The sequence below is a fragment of the Centruroides sculpturatus genome, unplaced genomic scaffold (assembly GCF_000671375.1).
Source record: "Centruroides sculpturatus isolate CEXI.00-Female unplaced genomic scaffold, Cexi_2.0 scaffold128, whole genome shotgun sequence".
NCBI classification, from domain to species: Eukaryota; Metazoa; Arthropoda; class Arachnida; order Scorpiones; family Buthidae; genus Centruroides; species Centruroides sculpturatus.
Genome location: NW_019385268.1, coordinates 102803 through 120850, shown reverse-complemented (window position 1 = coordinate 120850; position 18048 = coordinate 102803). Strand labels below are relative to the sequence as shown.

Genomic DNA, 18048 nt, shown 5'->3' with positions numbered 1-18048 from the left:
TTAAAATATTTTTTTTAATTTTATTTCAAAATATTTTTTAATAATAACTTATTAATAATAATAAAATAAATAATGATAATAATAAATTATTTTCGTGTTTCTAAATGGCAATTAGTTTTTTTAAAAAAGTAAATTATTTTCATTCTATGGGCACTTGACCTGTTTTGAGCAAACCAATTATGGATTCGGCCGGATCCATAAAGAGATAGGAATGGTGAGGAACGAGACCATACGTATTTGGACGGACCAACCCTCAAAAAATTCCTCAGTCCGGATTGGATTCGGATCCACAGAGAGGAAGGTTACCACTTTATGTCATTTCGAATATTAAAATATCTTCAAGTGCAATTCAAATTAAAAAGAAACTTAACCCTTGAATATTTATTTAAATGTTGCATAAGTCGTTTAAGGGTAACTGTCCCCTATTTAGGCGTTAAAGAAGTGAAGAAAATCCGGAAAACTCCACGTGGCCAGCCCATTCTGGCGAATCGCGAACCAACGACCAAACACGTTCAGTGTTTAGAGAACGGAACCGCTTGGCCACTGGTGGGTCCGTAATCAGTTGATGAAAGCTATGAGTTATATTGTAAACTATTTTATATAAAAATTTTATTTTTATTAATTGTACAATTTTAGAACATATTAAACATGATTTTTCTTCATTTGTTCGGAAGCGTAGCTCTGCAATTTTGAAAAAAAAGACTCGACAGTTCCTTTTCCTGAATTTAATCATGTTCAGAAAGGTCTTAATTTATATTTAAAAGTCAAGGTACTGTACTGTATAGTACATGGGTTTTGTATATACAGTACTCGGCTTGCTTTCCGCCTGTTTCCTAACCGCAGCCCTCAGATGTGAGCAAAACCGGCTCTAGACAGAAAATTCTGCTATTAATTCTAATTATCTAGTCATTTTATTCAAAATAATTAAGTTTAAATTTAAAACTCTGACATTTCCATTATTTTAAATTCCCCGCGTCTTGCATTAGTTTTTGGACTTTTTTTTTTATAATTTTAATAGAAAGTTGGCGAAAGTTCTAGCAAACTACTTCAATTCACATGTTTATTGGAGCAACAAATTAAAATAAATTGTACGAAGTTATACACAATATTTATTTACTTTTTTGTACAGGTACCGGTACATTATATTATATAAAATAAAACTTTATAACTTCGATTATAACCGCTAGAGGGTGACAGGTAGATTTGTTTTCAATATTTTTATAAGTGAGGGTGCTACTGTTAATTATAATTAAAGAAAACCACGTGTTTTGACTAATTTTGATATGAAAATAATAATTGAAACAAGTCTAAAAATTATAAACGTACAAATAAACCACAGCATGAGTTTACATATTCAAAATTTGATCTTATTTCAATTTTCTCAGAACAGACCCCAACAAAAACAATTTTAACTTGGATTTACATTTGAGGAGCTTCTCATAATAATTGAGGAATTCCCTTAATTGATTATAACCACAGTTTTTAAGGAAAGTTCCTCAAATATTAATTTGTCCTGTTTTATTGGAGACCATGAATATTTTTCTTTAATTCTCAAGCACTATTCTATAATAGTTTTTCAGTTTAAATTTACCGTTGTAGAATTACAGAAGATGCTGTAAAAATCAATTAGCAGTTCTCTTTGATTTTTACCATGTTTCTTCTGTAATTCTAGCTTATGAGCGTTCTCCTTCCCTGTAAATACAAATTGTTCTGCACACGTATACCATTGTATTTCCTTGTGTTATCCAACAGTCCCCCTTTGCGGCTCATGTCCTCCTTTTTTCACTTTCAAATCTCCAACCATCCCACCTTCCTAACTTTACCTCAAATCACTCTCTAACATAAACGACTTCCAACAACTTAACACTGCGTTGAATAATAACAATCCATGAAAAACCTTTTATTACGAGTGTTATGTCACTAGTAAATTCCACAAGTACTTTCGACCTCCACCGAGGTCTGCTTCAGGTGGTGACTGGCCGTGTTTCGACCCGACCGTCGTAACGATGTTGCCAACGATGTAAATAAATAAATGTGCGCGTCATGTTTCACCCCTCCAACTGACGCTGTTCGGATTCCTCAAACAAATTGTTCGAGGAATCCGAACAGCGTCAGTTGGAGGGGTGAAACCCGACGCGCACATTTATTTATTTACATCGTTGGCAACATCGTTACGACGGTCGGGTCGAAACACGGCCAGTCACCACCTGAAGCAGACCTCGGTGGAGGTCGAAAGTACTTGTGGAATTTACTAGTGACATAACACTCGTAATAAAAGGTTTTTCGTGGATTGTTATTATTCAAATCACTCTCCTTCCTTCACCCATCTTTCTTATCTTTTAATGCTACACCTTTGAGTACAGCCTTTTCTTTTGCATGTATGTATGTATGTATGTATGTAATTCTAGCTCTGACAATGAATCAAAAAGGATAAAAGTTTTTAGAAATTAAGGAATATACAGTTTAAATCTCCAATAACACAGAAAATAGTAAATTTTTTTTTTTCATTGGATAGGTGAATTTTAGTTATGATATATCTTAAACATCCTCAAAAATTCCAAAATTTCTGTAATTTAAGTTATAAGTAACTTAAAAACATTTAGATGTAATTAAACATTTTGATTTCTAAAAAAGAAAAGTATTGAATTTCTTTTAATATAAATAAAAACATATAGAAAATCCTCATGTGAATTATATTAATGGAGAACTCATAGTCATATCTAATTAAAATAATATTTATTGTACTGTCATTTTATTATTAAAATAAATTATTTTTGTTATTATATAGCTAACCCTCAATTAATGTAGTAGAATGTTTTTTTTTTTCTGTGAAAGGTTCATCTAAATTGAAAATGTATAAACCAAGTCTAGCATTTATATAGAAAATATGGATATTGGTTCCAATATTCCATATTTCCTACATAAATTTTAGTCATAATTTACATAATTTTGATTTATATGCATCTTTCACTGAACCAGCCTGTATAAATTGAGCTCTACAGACTAAATTTTTGCCCATTTTGTGCAAACCAGAACTGCAATAGAGTTGGCCATTACTGTGAGCTTGGGTTACTCTGGTGGCATTCTGCATACCGTAAGCTATAGGAAATAATGTTCCAACACAAATTATTATGCAATAAATTATAAAGTACAGATTGAATTAGAATCTGGATCCATCACAACAGTAGATTGATAAATTATTATTTATGTTATCTGAAGAATACTGACAGAACAATATACAATATATTGTGCGTCTATCTCAATTTACCTATTGTAGATAAGTCTGACCATTTAATAGAGTTAGCCAACATATAGAAGGATAGAGGAATGATAATTCAACTTAGAATTATTACCAAAAAAATCAGGAGAATTAAATTTGAACTTGGATCATTCAATGCCAGAACAATTATCTTATTGAATGATGTCTAAAAATCAGATATGAAACAACACTGCCAATTAGCAATGTTGTTTTATATCTGATTTTATCCCGTTTTTATATAAACTAGCCAGCATGCTCCAACACTGTAAGCCTGGAATATATTAACATAAAAAAATTTCAAATCTGAACGTTAAAAGAAATTCCAGGATATTCTTGTTTATATGTTTTTTTTAAATAATACATTTATATGTTTTTTCAAATGAACTTAAGAATGTTCCTTTTCTGCATTCCACTTGAAAACATTTTAACCTGAAGATCTCCTGCGTAGATCAAAAACATTTATGTTTGCATAAAAATATCTTGGAATTTCTTTAAGGTTCAGATGTGTACTGTTTTTATCCTGTTTTTAATGATACTTCTTATATTTTTATTCAATAATTTTTACAAAATAAGTTTTGATATAGATTAACAACAATAGAATTTATTCATAGTTTTTATTTTTGTTTCTATATTCATTAATAGAATATTTACACAGACTTGTTCGTGTTTTCTCATAAAGTTATTAATCATTATAGTGATGAAAGTATCCGAAATTTTTTCTCTCTTTAATTCAGTTTTAAAAAAATAACTTTTTACGTGCTTATATCAAATCTCATATTAAAAATGTTGCATTAATTATCTGAAAATTAAAATATTTTTAACAGGATTGTATAATGCTTCAGAAATTTACCAAAAGAAATCTTGGAACCTTGTTCAAAGGTCTGGTAGCTATTGAAGTTGGATTTTTTGCTGTGTCATATTATTATTATCATAAAATGAACACTTCTAGTGGTATGTATTTATAAAATTACTTATAATTTGTAATTGTTTTATTGTTCTAGATTAGTGTATGTACATCATTCCTCTACTTAACAAACTAATAGAGGGATAGGGTGTCCATAATTGTGGACTGTTTGTAATATCTAGGGGACATTAAATAATAAATCCATGCACACACAACTATTTTATATTCATTTCTATATTTCAAACCTCGTACACGTGGCTCAAAGTAAATGTTAAAATGCTATATTTACCTTGAGTGGTGGAGAGATTGGAATGTACTACTGTAAAGTTTTATTGAAACTTAGAATAATTAAGTGGCTATTCAGGTTCACTTGATCACATTTTTACAAGAAGAGCAGTAGATTGAAGGAAAGAATAGGAAGAGGGCTCACACCAAGACAGAACTAACTCTTATGAAAATCTTATCATGTTTTTGGGATTCCACTAATTTTTGATTTGTTGGTTCCAAAAGCCATTAAATTGGAGTCTATCAAATTGAAAATCAACTATATTCACTCAGTAAATTATTATTTTATCGTAACATTTTCTGATGTAAGATGACAGTCTGTGTCTTAAGTCAGACTGTCTATTGTTCTTAACACAATTGTTCCTAACTTGTAAGATTACAGATCTGAAGCTTACTTCAGTCATATACCAGATGATCATAATTAAAGGGATTATATATTCAATGCTGTATTTAGAGATATTTAGCCATTCAGATGCAACCAAATCTCATCATAGATTTACTGTGATGACATTTTAGGACATGCCTAACACATTTCTATACAGAATTGTATCATAATTTGTTAAATTTGGTTGCAATTGCACTGTCAAATATTCATCAGACAGTGTTGAATAGAGTACTTTAATTACAGTCACCTGGTATTTAAGTTTATTAAATCATGGTTATTTCTTTTACTGAAAGTATTATGCTTAACTAAAATTATAAAATAATGTAGAGCATCTGAAGAATTAAACTCAGTTTAGATACCAGTAATTCTTTTTAATAATTTTGACTTTAGAAAGTAATTTTTATGTTAATATGGTATAAAATAAAAATCAACAATTAAAATTAGATGTACTAAATGCTATTTTTTTTATTATTTTAGAATTCAGACGTAAAATGTATGACCAAAATTACACAATGTTAGATGGTAAGTAAAAACTATTTCAAAGTTGAATTATCAGTACTTTCAATGACATTTTATTGAAATTTATATTAACAATTAGATTTAAAATACTTATTTTATACATTAATAAGTTCTTTAATAGTATTGATTAGTGGTTTTTCAAACTATTTAAAAAGCAATCTCCTTTTTCAAAGAAAATTTTTGCACCTTTCCAAAGTTTTCATAAAATCATACTGATCTTACTTATCTTACAAGGAAACCTCCAATCATGCCAGTGGCCTATTTTCATAAAATTTTGTACATGTAGAACATAATTAAATAAGCATAAATGTATAATCAAATTTTGCAGGCCATCAAATAAAGAAACAAGAAAGACAGATAGAGTATATGGTACCTTTGATTACATTTCAAACCAATGATTCAGATACCTGGAAAAAGGCTAGTTATATTGAGTCTAAAGTGGAAACATTTGTCACTCCTGTTTAACAGAAAAACCAAACAAAAGAATGTCAAACTGTTTTGAGACTACTGACTGCCCCCACTTTTTAACTTGAGCTCGCTGCACCAAAATCCTATGTTTCTATCACACATATATCAATTTCCATTACCATGATGTTTAAAGGTCTTGGCTATTAACCACAAGTATAAAGTATTATATGTGTTCACTCATTACTAATGTGAAAGATCTTGTGCCCCAATGTGAGACACAACTTTGGGTCACAGTTTGAGAACCATATTTTCCATTATGTTGATAGAAAGTAAAATATTCTGAAAACATTTTAAATTTCAGCAACTTTGGCTTCTTAAAATTGATTTGATGCCAGAATGGTTGAGATAGTCTCTAATCTTTCACTCCTGGATTCAAGATTTGAGTCTGGATTGATTTGGAAATTTTCATAGCTAGGTTGATCTGAATTTATCACGTACTTTTCTTTGCCATGCAGCCAAATTTGTAATGACAATGGAATGAAAGGCTATTTTAGTGCACAGAATTCAATTAGCTTCTATTATAGCTCCTGAATTAAAAAAAATAAATTCAGGAGCTATGATAGGAGAAAAGTAACTTTGAGAAGATATTGTATTATAAAGCCAAGATAAAAAAAAAAAATTCAATTGGTTAGTTTGAAATTGCTATGATTTTAAACAAAAAATAAATAATTTGGCAACTATTATACAAGAATATAAATTGATCGTGTTTAATCCAAAATATCTATAATTAACAAAAGTAGTTTAAATTTATAAAATTTGGTCCTTTTGAGAAGTCAGTTTTAATTAATTAATGCTTTTGAAACAATTTGGCTATATCTACATAATAAAAAATGTATTCTAAAAGGCAGAGTAGAGATACCTTAAAACTGTTTAAAAATAGCTTATCCAAAAGCATGGGTTTTACTGTTTTTTATTTAAAATGTTTTAAGATAGCTTTAGCCAATGTAAAATGCAATTTTTACCATTTCTCATTTTTATATTATTAGATGGCAATACTGTATTAGATTTGGAATGCAAAGGTTTTGTATGTGTAACGTCATACTGTATTTCTATTCTAAGATACACAAAGATTTTGAAACTGAATTTTAAGATTTTTATGGAGAAATTTTTAAATAACCAATTTTATTAAGTACAGTATTGTTAGCAAGTTAGTAAACAGCCAAATGCCATTAAATAGCTAATGTTTGACAACTGTTTTCTTACCTTTCTGCGCATACAATAACTTTTTAATATGCAACACAATGTTACCTTGAAGGCATTTTAAATGTTAAAAATGAGTTTAAATTAAATACTCATTACCAGCATGGTTAAGTAGTCAGTCAGAAGAGAGTTGGTAAAAAATTGTATGTATGACTCAACATTTTCATTTAAACGTAAGTTGTCTAAAAAATAGCATGATGATTCACATGGTGGCAATAAAATATCTTAAAACCCTTTATCATCATTAATATATATTAAAGTTTTATAAAACATTATGCAGTTGAAGTCAGCAGTTTCATAGCTCTAGTTGTTAGCAAAGCTTGCTTAATCTGATTGCTGAAGAGTAGCTGAAAATATCTATTAGTACAGTACATTATTGGTGGATGTGGTCTACTTACAATAATTGTGGGTTGTTATTTTGGACACTTGTCAATTTTAAGATATATCTCTGTTTCAAAGAAGTAAAAATGCACAAAAAAATATGTATCTTAAAAGGCAGGAAATACAGTATAATATAAACAAATGATTTATTAATGCATAAATTTCTTTTAAATTTTTTAACATTTTATTTATGAAATTTGCCATATCATCCCTCAATTTTTTATTTAGGATTTTACAGATTAGGAGAATTATTTGGTGATACAAAAACAAGAGAATTGGATCTTCAGATGTGGGGAATCAAAGACAAAAAGACTTCCTCCGATTAATTTTTTATAAATTAAAAAAACAGAAAAATTAAATGTAATTGTACAGATTTATGCAGTAAATAAAATGTTTAAAGTATACTTGTTTTCATTTAATAATAATTACACATAAACCAAGCCCAACACAATAATTTTTTTTTTATTTTTACTTATTAGTTTATTAGATTTGAGAAGGAAATGCAGATTATAGGTTTAAATTTCATTATAACTTGTTTGAACTGGTGATTATTCTCAGCAAGGCACTACTAAAGCCCAAGGTTACTACCTCATTTGAGCATGGGCTGAGAATGGACACCAGAACAATAACATACTTTATCAGTAAAAGGATGTCCACACAAGATTGTAATGGTGTGGAGCCATAGTTTGTTAATCTTAATCATCTGTATTCACAAAAAATACAAGAGAAAATGAAAATCATGAGTTTTTGATAGATTCATGATTGTACAGGCTTGTGATTTCCTGACTTTAATCTATTTTCCTTGTACCATGGCAATGCATTTTAATGTTTATATAGCCCCATCCAAAATCTGATAAAATTCTACATTTGGTTGCATTCATCATTTGTGTGTAAATGCACTGTAGTGATGTATATAGCTGGGACTACCCACCCCAATGTCAAAAAACATGACCAATAAGAGAATCTTTTAATATATAGTAAAATTATTTCTGAGTAATTTGATCCGAATGTTGTTCTTGTCCCTCGCTCTGAATGTGGGCCTAATCAAATCCACAATGGAAATAAAAACATTTTTAAAGCCTTTTTTCACTATTGAACACAAGACTGTGTTATTAATTAAACACTTGGCGTTTTTCCTCTTTATTCAGTTGATACGGGTACTTTTACACATTTCGGGCGCTTAGCCCCTCATCAGTCATTAAACACGCAATGTATGCAACGACACTTATACAGCACAAGTTCTCGTTCTTCTTATTGGGAGGATAAGTTGACTACATCAACGCTATAAAATCTACATACATTGTTAAGTAGACACAATATATCTTCCATCTTCTTACTAAAGTTGATGAATATATTGGCTGATTCCTTTCCAAGATTGATGGATATATTTGGCTGGCTTTCAATTTTTCTTTGGCGCACAACAGAATCAGATAAACTTCACTTAACTTACTATAACAAAATTTGTTTTTGGTTCATTACACAATATTGAGCTCGGAACCAAGCTCAATATTGTATTGTACATACTTAACAAGAACTTGTGCTGTATAAGTGTCATTGCATGCATACATTGCATTTAATGACTGATGAGGGGCTAAGCACCCAAAATGTGTAAACGTACCCGTACCAACTGAATAAAGAGGAAAAACGCCAAGTATTTAATTAATAACAGTCTTGTGTTCGATAGTCAATAAATACAAAAACACAGTTTCAGAAAACAAATTTTTAAAGCCTTCAGGATTAAAAAAAAAAAAAAAGAGCCAATAATTTCATCTTTATACATTGAAATTATGGAAATTATACTTTTTAGATTAATTGTGGTGACCTAAAAGAAAATATTTTCAATTGGCATTGCTAAATTTTATGGCAGGTCTAAGTTGTTTATTATAAATAAACTTAGGGTGATTTAAGCTTACTGTATTTAATCAATGTATTACAATAAAATAAAGAAGCATTTTTTCATTTATTTGATGAAAACATACAAATTCTAACAAAGTACACATTGTTTTAATTAAAAAAAAACTGAAGAACATAATTAAAATGATAAAAATACAAAAAATTATGTACATTGTTGAACTAGACGTTTCAAACGACACACAACTGCTTCAAAAAATCCAATACGTTTAGAGTCTTCTTGAAAATATTGTTCAATGGACTGTAATTCATTAAAGAAATAATCATTCATTACATTTGAAATATCGGCTTTTAAATTTTTAATGTCAGATTGGGTTAACCAATCTTCTGTTACTTGTGACTTGGGATGAACGTAACTTGGTATTTCTTTGGTTGGTTCTTGGACAGCTTGTAATTTACGAATAGGCTTAGGTTGTGTAATCTGTTTACTATAAATTAAATCCTCTCCCATGTAAGTCTGAAGAAAGAAATGCAGGTGGTGCCATAACAAATACACTGATACTTCAATAATGTAACGTAATATATTTGCCATTTGGCTATACTGAAAAATGAGTTTATTTAATGTCTGATAAACCATTTCTTTTCTATGCGGAACAACAGGATTTGTTTTGATTCCTGATGGTAAATTTTCTGACATTTTTTCAAAACTCAAATTCGGCAAGCCTTCTATTCTTTGCTGAAAATTCTTTTGTGCATTTACTGCTACTTGGAGCTGTAAACTACACTGCCGCAACAATAGAATTAACATACCAATTCCAGGTGGATGACGACTAGTAGGCACACTTTGCATGTGTGTATCAGAAGTGTGACTTTTTTCTGAATTTAATGATTCTGAAAGATTGGGCGTAAAGAGAATTCTAGACAAAATTCCACGACCAGATGATGCCACCACCATTCTACAACTACTTAACACATTAGAAACCAGCTCAAGTATTTTAACTTTGAGCATAACATTATCAACTGAATCATCTAAAAGCACTACAAATTGATACGAATCCCAATTATGTGAAATTAAAACAGGTAATAAGGCAAGTAACTGATGTCTCAACAATGCAATTTGACCTCTAGTTTCAATATGGGTAACTTCAGGAACTTCACTCGATTCATTTAGTGTTGCTCTTGATAAAACTGCAGTAACTAAAGAAAGTTCGGCTAATGAATCGAGTCTTTTTAGTGCTGAACGATCTCTCAGAATATCTGAAAATATTCCACTATGAGCTAATATAAAATTCAGCAACTGTTGTTCACCTTGCAGATGTTTTGGACTTGTTGATGTCATCATACTTAATATAACTCTCAAAGCTGGTATTATTATTTGTTGGTAGCACTGAAACAAATTTGGTAGTAACCAAGTATTTTTCTTAATATTTTCTTCTAAGTGAAAATCTCTGTAAATTTCTGGTCTCAAATCTAAGCAACCACATTCTGTTAACCTCTCCATAATGCCATTTCTCAAAAGTGCTTGAGCACCAATGGGAGAATTGCCAATTCTTGTAAACAAGGATAGCTTTGATTCAAAAACATACACACTTCTTAGTGAATTTGAACCTTTTGTCAAAATATTTTGTAATTCTTTATCATCTTTCAGTAAGCTATCAATGAAATGACGCAAGTATCCTCTGGATATCAAGAAATTTAACCATTGATGCTGGTGATCCAAAAATATAGCCATGTCTAATAAAGATAAAGCAAGCATTTTTGTAATGTCATGACCACTACAAGCATCCCTACAAACAATTTCCATTATGGTTTCACCAAACTCTAAAATGGCTTCTGTATATTCTCGACTTATTTTTTCAGACTCGGATTCCTGTCCCAGAACCTCTACTTCTCCTTGAGTTCTCATTAAATTAGTATTAGAAGAATGATTTACGGTTCCAAGAAGATTAAGTAATGCTCCGTAATAATTAATCCTGACTCTCTGATTCCCTCCACCCGTTCGCAACAAACATTCGGTGATACGCTTTAATATTATGACAAGTGCAGTATACTGAGCTGGAGTAGGAAGACTAATGTTACTTATATCCATTTGGGAAACTTGAATAGAACTTGTTTCAGCTGCAACAATATTTGGATTCAAATTATGATGAAGTGTTGTCATCAGCATTAATATTACACCTGATGCTGAAGCAGTGATTTCAGACAAAGTGTCATCAATTAGTATTCTTTGTAATAGTTCCTGTGAAATTTCTAAGATAACTTGATGCTTTTGTTCTAATTCCAGCATATCTAATGGACAAACTGTTAAAACAATTTCTGTTACTAAATGCCATGCTTCAAAAGCTTGACTTTTAATATATTTTTTCTCTTTAACATTATTTATTAATTTAGCATAATGAATAATGCTTTGAACCTCTTGAGAAATCACAGATCGTTGACCAACTGCAGATATACCCTGTAGACTAATCAACTCTTCTGAAAGCTGTTTTTGAATATTTTTGACATTAATTTGGGAGAAACCATCTTTTTTATCCAATTCATTTGCTTTGAATAAACGTTCAATTTCAATCATGTCAAAATATTCCCATTCAGGCGGTGCTGGCCAGTTTTGTGTGAATTCTAACTTATCTAATATTTGCATTAATTTTCTACGTATTGGTTCAGAAATAGAAGTTACAACAGACACAAACATAGAACTAGGAGTTGCAGAAGCTTCTGCAATATCAACACCATTAGTTGATCTAAAAGAATCATTAAGCAAAATATTTAAAAGTCGCTGTACATGTGACCTTTGATTATGAGCTGCTGTAACTCTCAGCTCTGTTGCAACTGTTTTAAGTAACCAAGACTGGCAAGCCAAAGTTTTTATATTATTTTTCTTGATTTTGTATGGTAGGAATTGGAGATGATGATAAAGAAAATCGTATGTTGTTCGTAAATATCTTAAGGTTGGACCTGATGTATCTTTATTTCTGCTAAGAACATAAATTAATTGGAAAGCTAACTCTGCTACATGAGGAAATTCATTAACACAAGTTGGATAATTATATAAATCAATGCCTCTATCCAACATTGATAACACAGCATGTAGGCAAGTACGAGGTGATCCCAAAACACCAGGATCCTGTAGAGTTATTTCTGACATTGCATGTTTTGGTTGAAAACCAAGCAGGAAATGAGCTATGTTAGGAGTTGGGTGCTTTAAACATGTTAGGAGTAAATTAAGAAGCTCTTGACAAATAGCATTATAAAAATTAGCTGAAGACCAGTCTTTTTCTTCTTTATTTTCGTCAATTTCTTCTAAGACATTTGTGTCTAAACATTCAACAAATCCATGTAACAATGTTTTACTTTCATTTTCATCAGTAGCAAAAGCTGTGGCAAGATGTTGTGCCACTCCATTATTAGAGCATATGTGTCTTAAAATACGAACTGCAGCAAGAGCATGTTTAGGCAAAAAAGCATTATATCCAACAAATTTTGCTACAATTACTAAATAATCTGCACACCCATGTCTCGGATTAATACCCATTAATAACTGATCCAGATTAGAAACAATAATAGAGTTATTTCCTTCTCTCACTTGTTGAAGAAATAATGGTTGGTGAATGAGAGCTTTCTGAAGAAGTTTCAAACATAACAAAGTGCACATTTCTAGTTGCTTTTGGCCTTGAGTTGTCATGTATAAACTCAAAATACAAGATCCTTCATCCAGAATATACATTATAGTTCTTAACAGACCACTCTCTCTTAATAACTGGGTCATAAGAATGTAATCTAGTGGCACAGAAGGCATCATTCCTGAACTTGACATATCATTTAGCATGCCATTTCGAATATCTGATTTAACATCATTATCTTGAAGTAATTTTACAAATATTTGCAAGCACAGTTTTGCAATTTCCCACTTTTCTTCTTCTCTTCTATATGCTCTGGTACTAAAACGAAGAAATACGAGATCAATAATATATTCAAGGTAAGGAGCAAAGCCCGGAGTACGTTGACCCGAACCTAAAGCAGACGGCAAAGGATGATCAAAAAGCACATTTAACAACTTAAGCATTGCTCTTGTAATTGGAAATTCTTCATTTCTTGCTTCTACTTCTTCTAATTCTATATGAATTCCACTTGGTTGATAAACTGAAGTAGTTTTTATAGTTGGAATAATTTGAAATGATTCTAAAGATTGCCAAAGATTTGATGCAATGTTTGCAGATAGAGCAAATGCTGACAATGTTTTTAATAAAGCTGCTTTTAATTCAGGTGGTACACTACATCCAACTACTCCTAAAAGAACTGTTAATGGCATATATTGTGGAACATCACACAAAGAAATTCGTGCCATTTCATCATTTGATACGACAGTTTCAATTAATCGTAATGCTGAAATTAATCCTTCCACCTCTTCTGGAGTAATTCCTCTCATTGCAGAATGCTGACGATAAGTATACTGGTTAGAAGCAGGCGGTAACTCTATTCTTAAACTCGTATAGTAACGATTGAGTGATGCAAATATATGGTCCCACGAAACAATACTACACTGTCCAGTTGAATTTTTTCCATTTAATTTTAACAGCATATAACAGTGATGGGCACACAATTTTGATCCAGAAAGACCTGCAAGCATATCAACATAAGGTACAAATAAAGGTGCAGGCAACATATCTCCCGACAGTCTGATAAACTTGTAAAGAGAGACTTGTCTTTGGGGTGGTCTGTACGAATACCCCTGATCAGTTGGAACTTCAGTTGGACACCAGTAATCTAAAGCTAATTCCAAATTCAAAGGATCATCTTTGTATAAATGAGTGATTAGTTGCATCAAATGTTCTAGATGATGAGAAAGATTGGGCGGTGGTAAAATACCTTCCTGCATGTGAGCTAATATAGTCCGTGCCGCATCATCACCTCTATTTCTCAATTCTTTTACTTTAAGAGGCATTAAAACAATAAAATCTGTAATTAATGTATGAATACGTTTTACAAAAAATTCTTCTTGATGAAACATATTGCTAGATACTACTAAATGGAGTAATGATTCAAATGCATTATCTTCAATGGCAATATCTATTGTTTTCTCATCTTGTTCCATAAACTGATTAAATTCTTCCATGAGAGACGGAAGAGGAAACTGCAACAACGTGTGTAACATAACAGCCCAAGCAAACTGTACAATCGTTTTCAATTTTGGAGTCTGCCAATTCCTTTCTGACGCAAACAGTTCTTTGTGCAAAGAAGGTATAATTTCATGATCGGCTACAACATGCAAGAACTGCACAACTTCATCGCTGTCTTCACACGTTTGCAGAATGCTTACGTCAATCACATTAAGTAAAGACATCAAAAGTGTCAACGTAACATTATCCAGAGAGCCGTCCGCACTGCAAGACTGTTTTGAAATATAATCCAACAGATACAAGGTTTCGTTATTAGACAGCTGACCCTGACACGACCAACCAAAAATGATATCTGCCAAAGTCTGCCTAATTTCCTGGATTAAATCCACGACTTGTTTTCTATATCGTGGTCCTCCCAATGCTCTATTTTTCTGTAACAGATGCAACTCGTTGGGTAAATCTATTTGCTTGATCAGATCGATCACCTTCGTCACCACGTTCTCGTCCTTCAACTGATCGGTGTATCTCGTAATCATGGCGGTGAGTTCGCTATTCAGTCCGTAAGTCCAAGTGCGCCCCCTCCGAGCGTTAATCAGCGCGCGAAGGGAACTGACGAGGGTTCTCCTCCCGTCATAGTAGAGCAGAACGGCAACCAATCCTCGAGTCATTCCCGGAAAGTGGGGTTGTTGTAGCTGACCTGCGACCAATAATTCCAATGCATTGAGTTCATTTAAGTCAAACATATCACTGATGATCAAACTTTCATCTACCAAACTCTGATGTAAAATCTGAAGTCCAGTCTGTCCCAAGACACGTATTCCTTCGGTGGAAGACTTCTTAACAGCTTCTCTAGAGACTGCATTTTTGGAAGGATTCTTAAATAAAGAAATAAAGTTAGGTTTGTGCTTTCGTAAAGCGGCTTCCAAGTCTGGCAATGCTTCTAAATCTTTCTTGATCAAAGCCGCATCTATTACGGCATAAAGATCTTTAAAAGGTGACCATAAGTCACAGTTACCGAAATTAACAACCGACTCGTTCGCCTCCATGTTGGAAATTCACCGCCTAAACACGAAAATTCGTTTGCTACGCCGGAACCGAAAGTAACATTCCGATTGGCTACCGTATACACGTGACTAATAATATTAAAGAAGTTGCCAACTGTTAAAAATTATTTTAAAATTTAGTTAAAATATTTCATTAAAAATGTGAAGATATTTATTAATTTTAATAAATTAATATCAATTTTTTAAAAATATATTTAAATATAATTACTCTTTTTAAATTAGGTTTTTTATTTTTATAAATTCGTTTTGCTCATGACGATAAAAAGAGCTTTTCCCTGTTTAACTTGTGTTTATCAGGCCCACAATATTGTGAGAGATGAGTCTAAATTATTCGAGTCAAACTATTCATGAAAATTTCTGAGCCGAATGTAGACTTTGCAAAGCGTCTGCTACTGTGTCAACCATTAATGTTAAAAAATTCTTATTTATTATTATTAATGCGGTGTTTTTTCGCGTCAATCACTCAAACGTATTAGGTCTTCAATGTAATGTAATGAAAATTTTACAATATCATTACTGTGGGCGAGTTTAACAGCCACTCGTTGCTATTAAATTGATTCAACGTAATTGTTTTGCTAGTAAATTCGTTTGACGATTTATCCGAGCGAGTAAAGTTGAGGACCGGGCTACTTTTGTCGCTTCTCGCTCGCGAATTTACTCTCTGTCTAAGAAATTCTCTCTATGTAATCATATGCAGCGAGTAGATAAGTCTGTATAAGAAATACATCTGTTGGCTGAAGTCGCTCTTTGTAGGAATTTTAGCTGTTGCTTGCATTTTAATAAAAGGCTTCAAGAGATGATGGAAGAAAAATGCATAATAACAATTTTCTAAGAAATCTGTTAAACAATAACTTAAATTGTTTCTTTCAGAATATATATAAACTTATTTCAGAAAAGACACGATGTTTTTGTTTAAAAAATAATGTTTCATGTTATCACATAGTTTAAGAATATTATATTTTATGACTTTTTAGTATAATCCTGAACGCGAATTCACTAGATTAGTGTCAGGGTTTCTCATTTCCCGGTCTTTTACTTATTCCGGAATGAAAGCCAATGGCGTATCGAACATAACTGGCGCCCGGGCCACGACACTATATTGGCGCCCCCTCCCCCTCCAGAAACAAATCTTGTTTGTCTTGGAGACCATTTGGCGCCCTCTGCATACAACAATAACAACAACAACAACAAAAAAAATGCTTTGAATTCAGTTGAAAATTAAAAAAAAAATTAGATCAAACTTCTAACTTAATTAAAAGGTAATTTTCGTTTTTTATATAAAACGTAATACACAATATTATTGTAAATTTTTATAATACAATTTAAAAAAGCAAAGATGGTCAATACGCCAATCACTCAGCGGCCGGATGGCCGAGCGGTCAAGGTGGCAGCCTACCGCTTCGACTGAAATAATTAAATCCTAAATATGCGGCCGGATGGCCGAGCGGTCAAGGTGGCAGCCTACCGCTTTGGGGACCTGGGTTCGAATTCGAACGGGTCGAAAAATCCCCAGGAATTTTTCGGGGGGCAGTCCGTTCAGATATGTCGGGCTCCGTACTTTACCACCCGGCAGCCCCATTGTAGGCCTGGCCGAACCCATAATGGGCTTGCAAAAAGAGGACCTCTTAGTGCCCACAGGGCGGAAAGAGTTAAAAAAAAATTCAAAAAAATCACTGGATTGCTCTTGAGAAGCCCTTTCTAACCGTATACGATTTCTATATTTTGATTTGGATTTTCGACGAGTATAGACCGACATTGTATTAACTTTTCTTAATTTTTAACTTTAATTTAACACCATATATATTCACCATAACTATTCCACACTAACGTTTTGTGTACGCAATCGATAAATATTGACGAGAACGGTAAATTGAAATTGAAACGAGCGAGCTTCTCCGAATCAAAATGTATAATAAACGGAAAGTATTTGACGCGGCGAAACGACCTCAAAACGGCGGCGCTTCCCCCTCCGCCGAGCGCGATACGTCACAGTCCCCACTCAACGTAATCCTTTGATCCTTTAACTATCGAGTGGTGTAATTAAATTTCGGATGTAGATGATAGATATATAGCTGCAATGCCAAACTGTATCCCCGATTTGTTATCATTTTTCTGAATTGCCTCCCACTACGGAAGCAAATTTAAAGACGTATTCACGTCAAAAACTTCATACTTGCAGACTTCGTACTCGTTTGTATCCTTGCCCAATTTGCACAATCTGGCGTTACGCATTTATTGAAGCTACTGGGTATAGTTAAAAATTAAGACAGCATAAGCACAATTATTACAGATATTACAGGTTCTGACCAGAGGCGTAGCTACCGTGGAGCAGTTGCAGCAAACTGCTCCAGGCGCACGAATCATGAGGGCGCCAAATTATAAAGGGCAAAATAAAAACTTGTAAAAACATTTGTAAAAAACTTTTGGATGTAATAATTAATCAATTAACTATTAGATTTGAATCCGTTCGACAATTATGTACACTTTTCAATTGCTTTTCGCCTGCATATCTTGTCGCGTCATCTGATGAAAATATTCTGAAACAATCAGAATTGTTACAGTCAGCATATTCGCCTACTTTTGGACCTCAACTGCTTCGATTTAAAATGTGTTTT

The 18048-nt window shown here is 32.3% G+C and overlaps 2 protein-coding genes across 4 annotated transcripts; one reads left to right on the top strand and one right to left on the bottom strand.

The window, feature by feature from the left end:
• Positions 1-176: 176 nt before the first annotated feature.
• On the top strand, positions 177-7805 carry LOC111636931. Of its 3 annotated transcripts, none has more exons than XM_023382318.1 (4): positions 177-301; positions 4084-4210; positions 5311-5355; positions 7630-7805. In XM_023382318.1, the coding sequence occupies exons 1-4, from the start codon at positions 212-214 to the stop codon at positions 7725-7727; spliced, it is 360 nt and encodes a 119-aa protein (XP_023238086.1). In that variant the 5' UTR covers positions 177-211; the 3' UTR covers positions 7728-7805. The 3 variants fall into 3 exon arrangements, with proteins under 3 accessions (XP_023238086.1, XP_023238088.1, XP_023238087.1); XM_023382320.1 differs by lacking the exon at positions 177-301 and adding an exon at positions 1169-1197; XM_023382319.1 differs by lacking the exon at positions 177-301 and adding an exon at positions 1197-1224.
• Positions 7806-9287: 1482 nt separating this feature from the next.
• Positions 9288-15459, bottom strand: LOC111636915 (nuclear pore complex protein Nup205-like). The gene has a single exon (XM_023382300.1). It carries the CDS (start codon positions 15413-15415, stop codon positions 9458-9460), a length of 5958 nt encoding a protein of 1985 aa, XP_023238068.1. The 5' UTR covers positions 15416-15459; the 3' UTR covers positions 9288-9457.
• Positions 15460-18048: the final 2589 nt, after the last annotated feature.

Bases quoted from the DNA above. Each gene is read 5' to 3' on its own strand.
- LOC111636915 (XM_023382300.1), bottom strand. From the start codon at position 15,415: ATGGAGGCGAACGAGTCGGTTGTTAATTTCGGTAACTGTGACTTATGG.
- LOC111636931 (XM_023382318.1), top strand. From the start codon at position 212: ATGGTGAGGAACGAGACCATACGTATTTGGACGGACCAACCCTCAAAA. The intron at 4,211-5,310 runs GTATGTATTTAT...TTATTATTTTAG, and splicing joins TAAAATGAACACTTCTAGTG to AATTCAGACGTAAAATGTAT. The intron at 5,356-7,629 runs GTAAGTAAAAAC...TTTTTTATTTAG, and splicing joins AAATTACACAATGTTAGATG to GATTTTACAGATTAGGAGAA.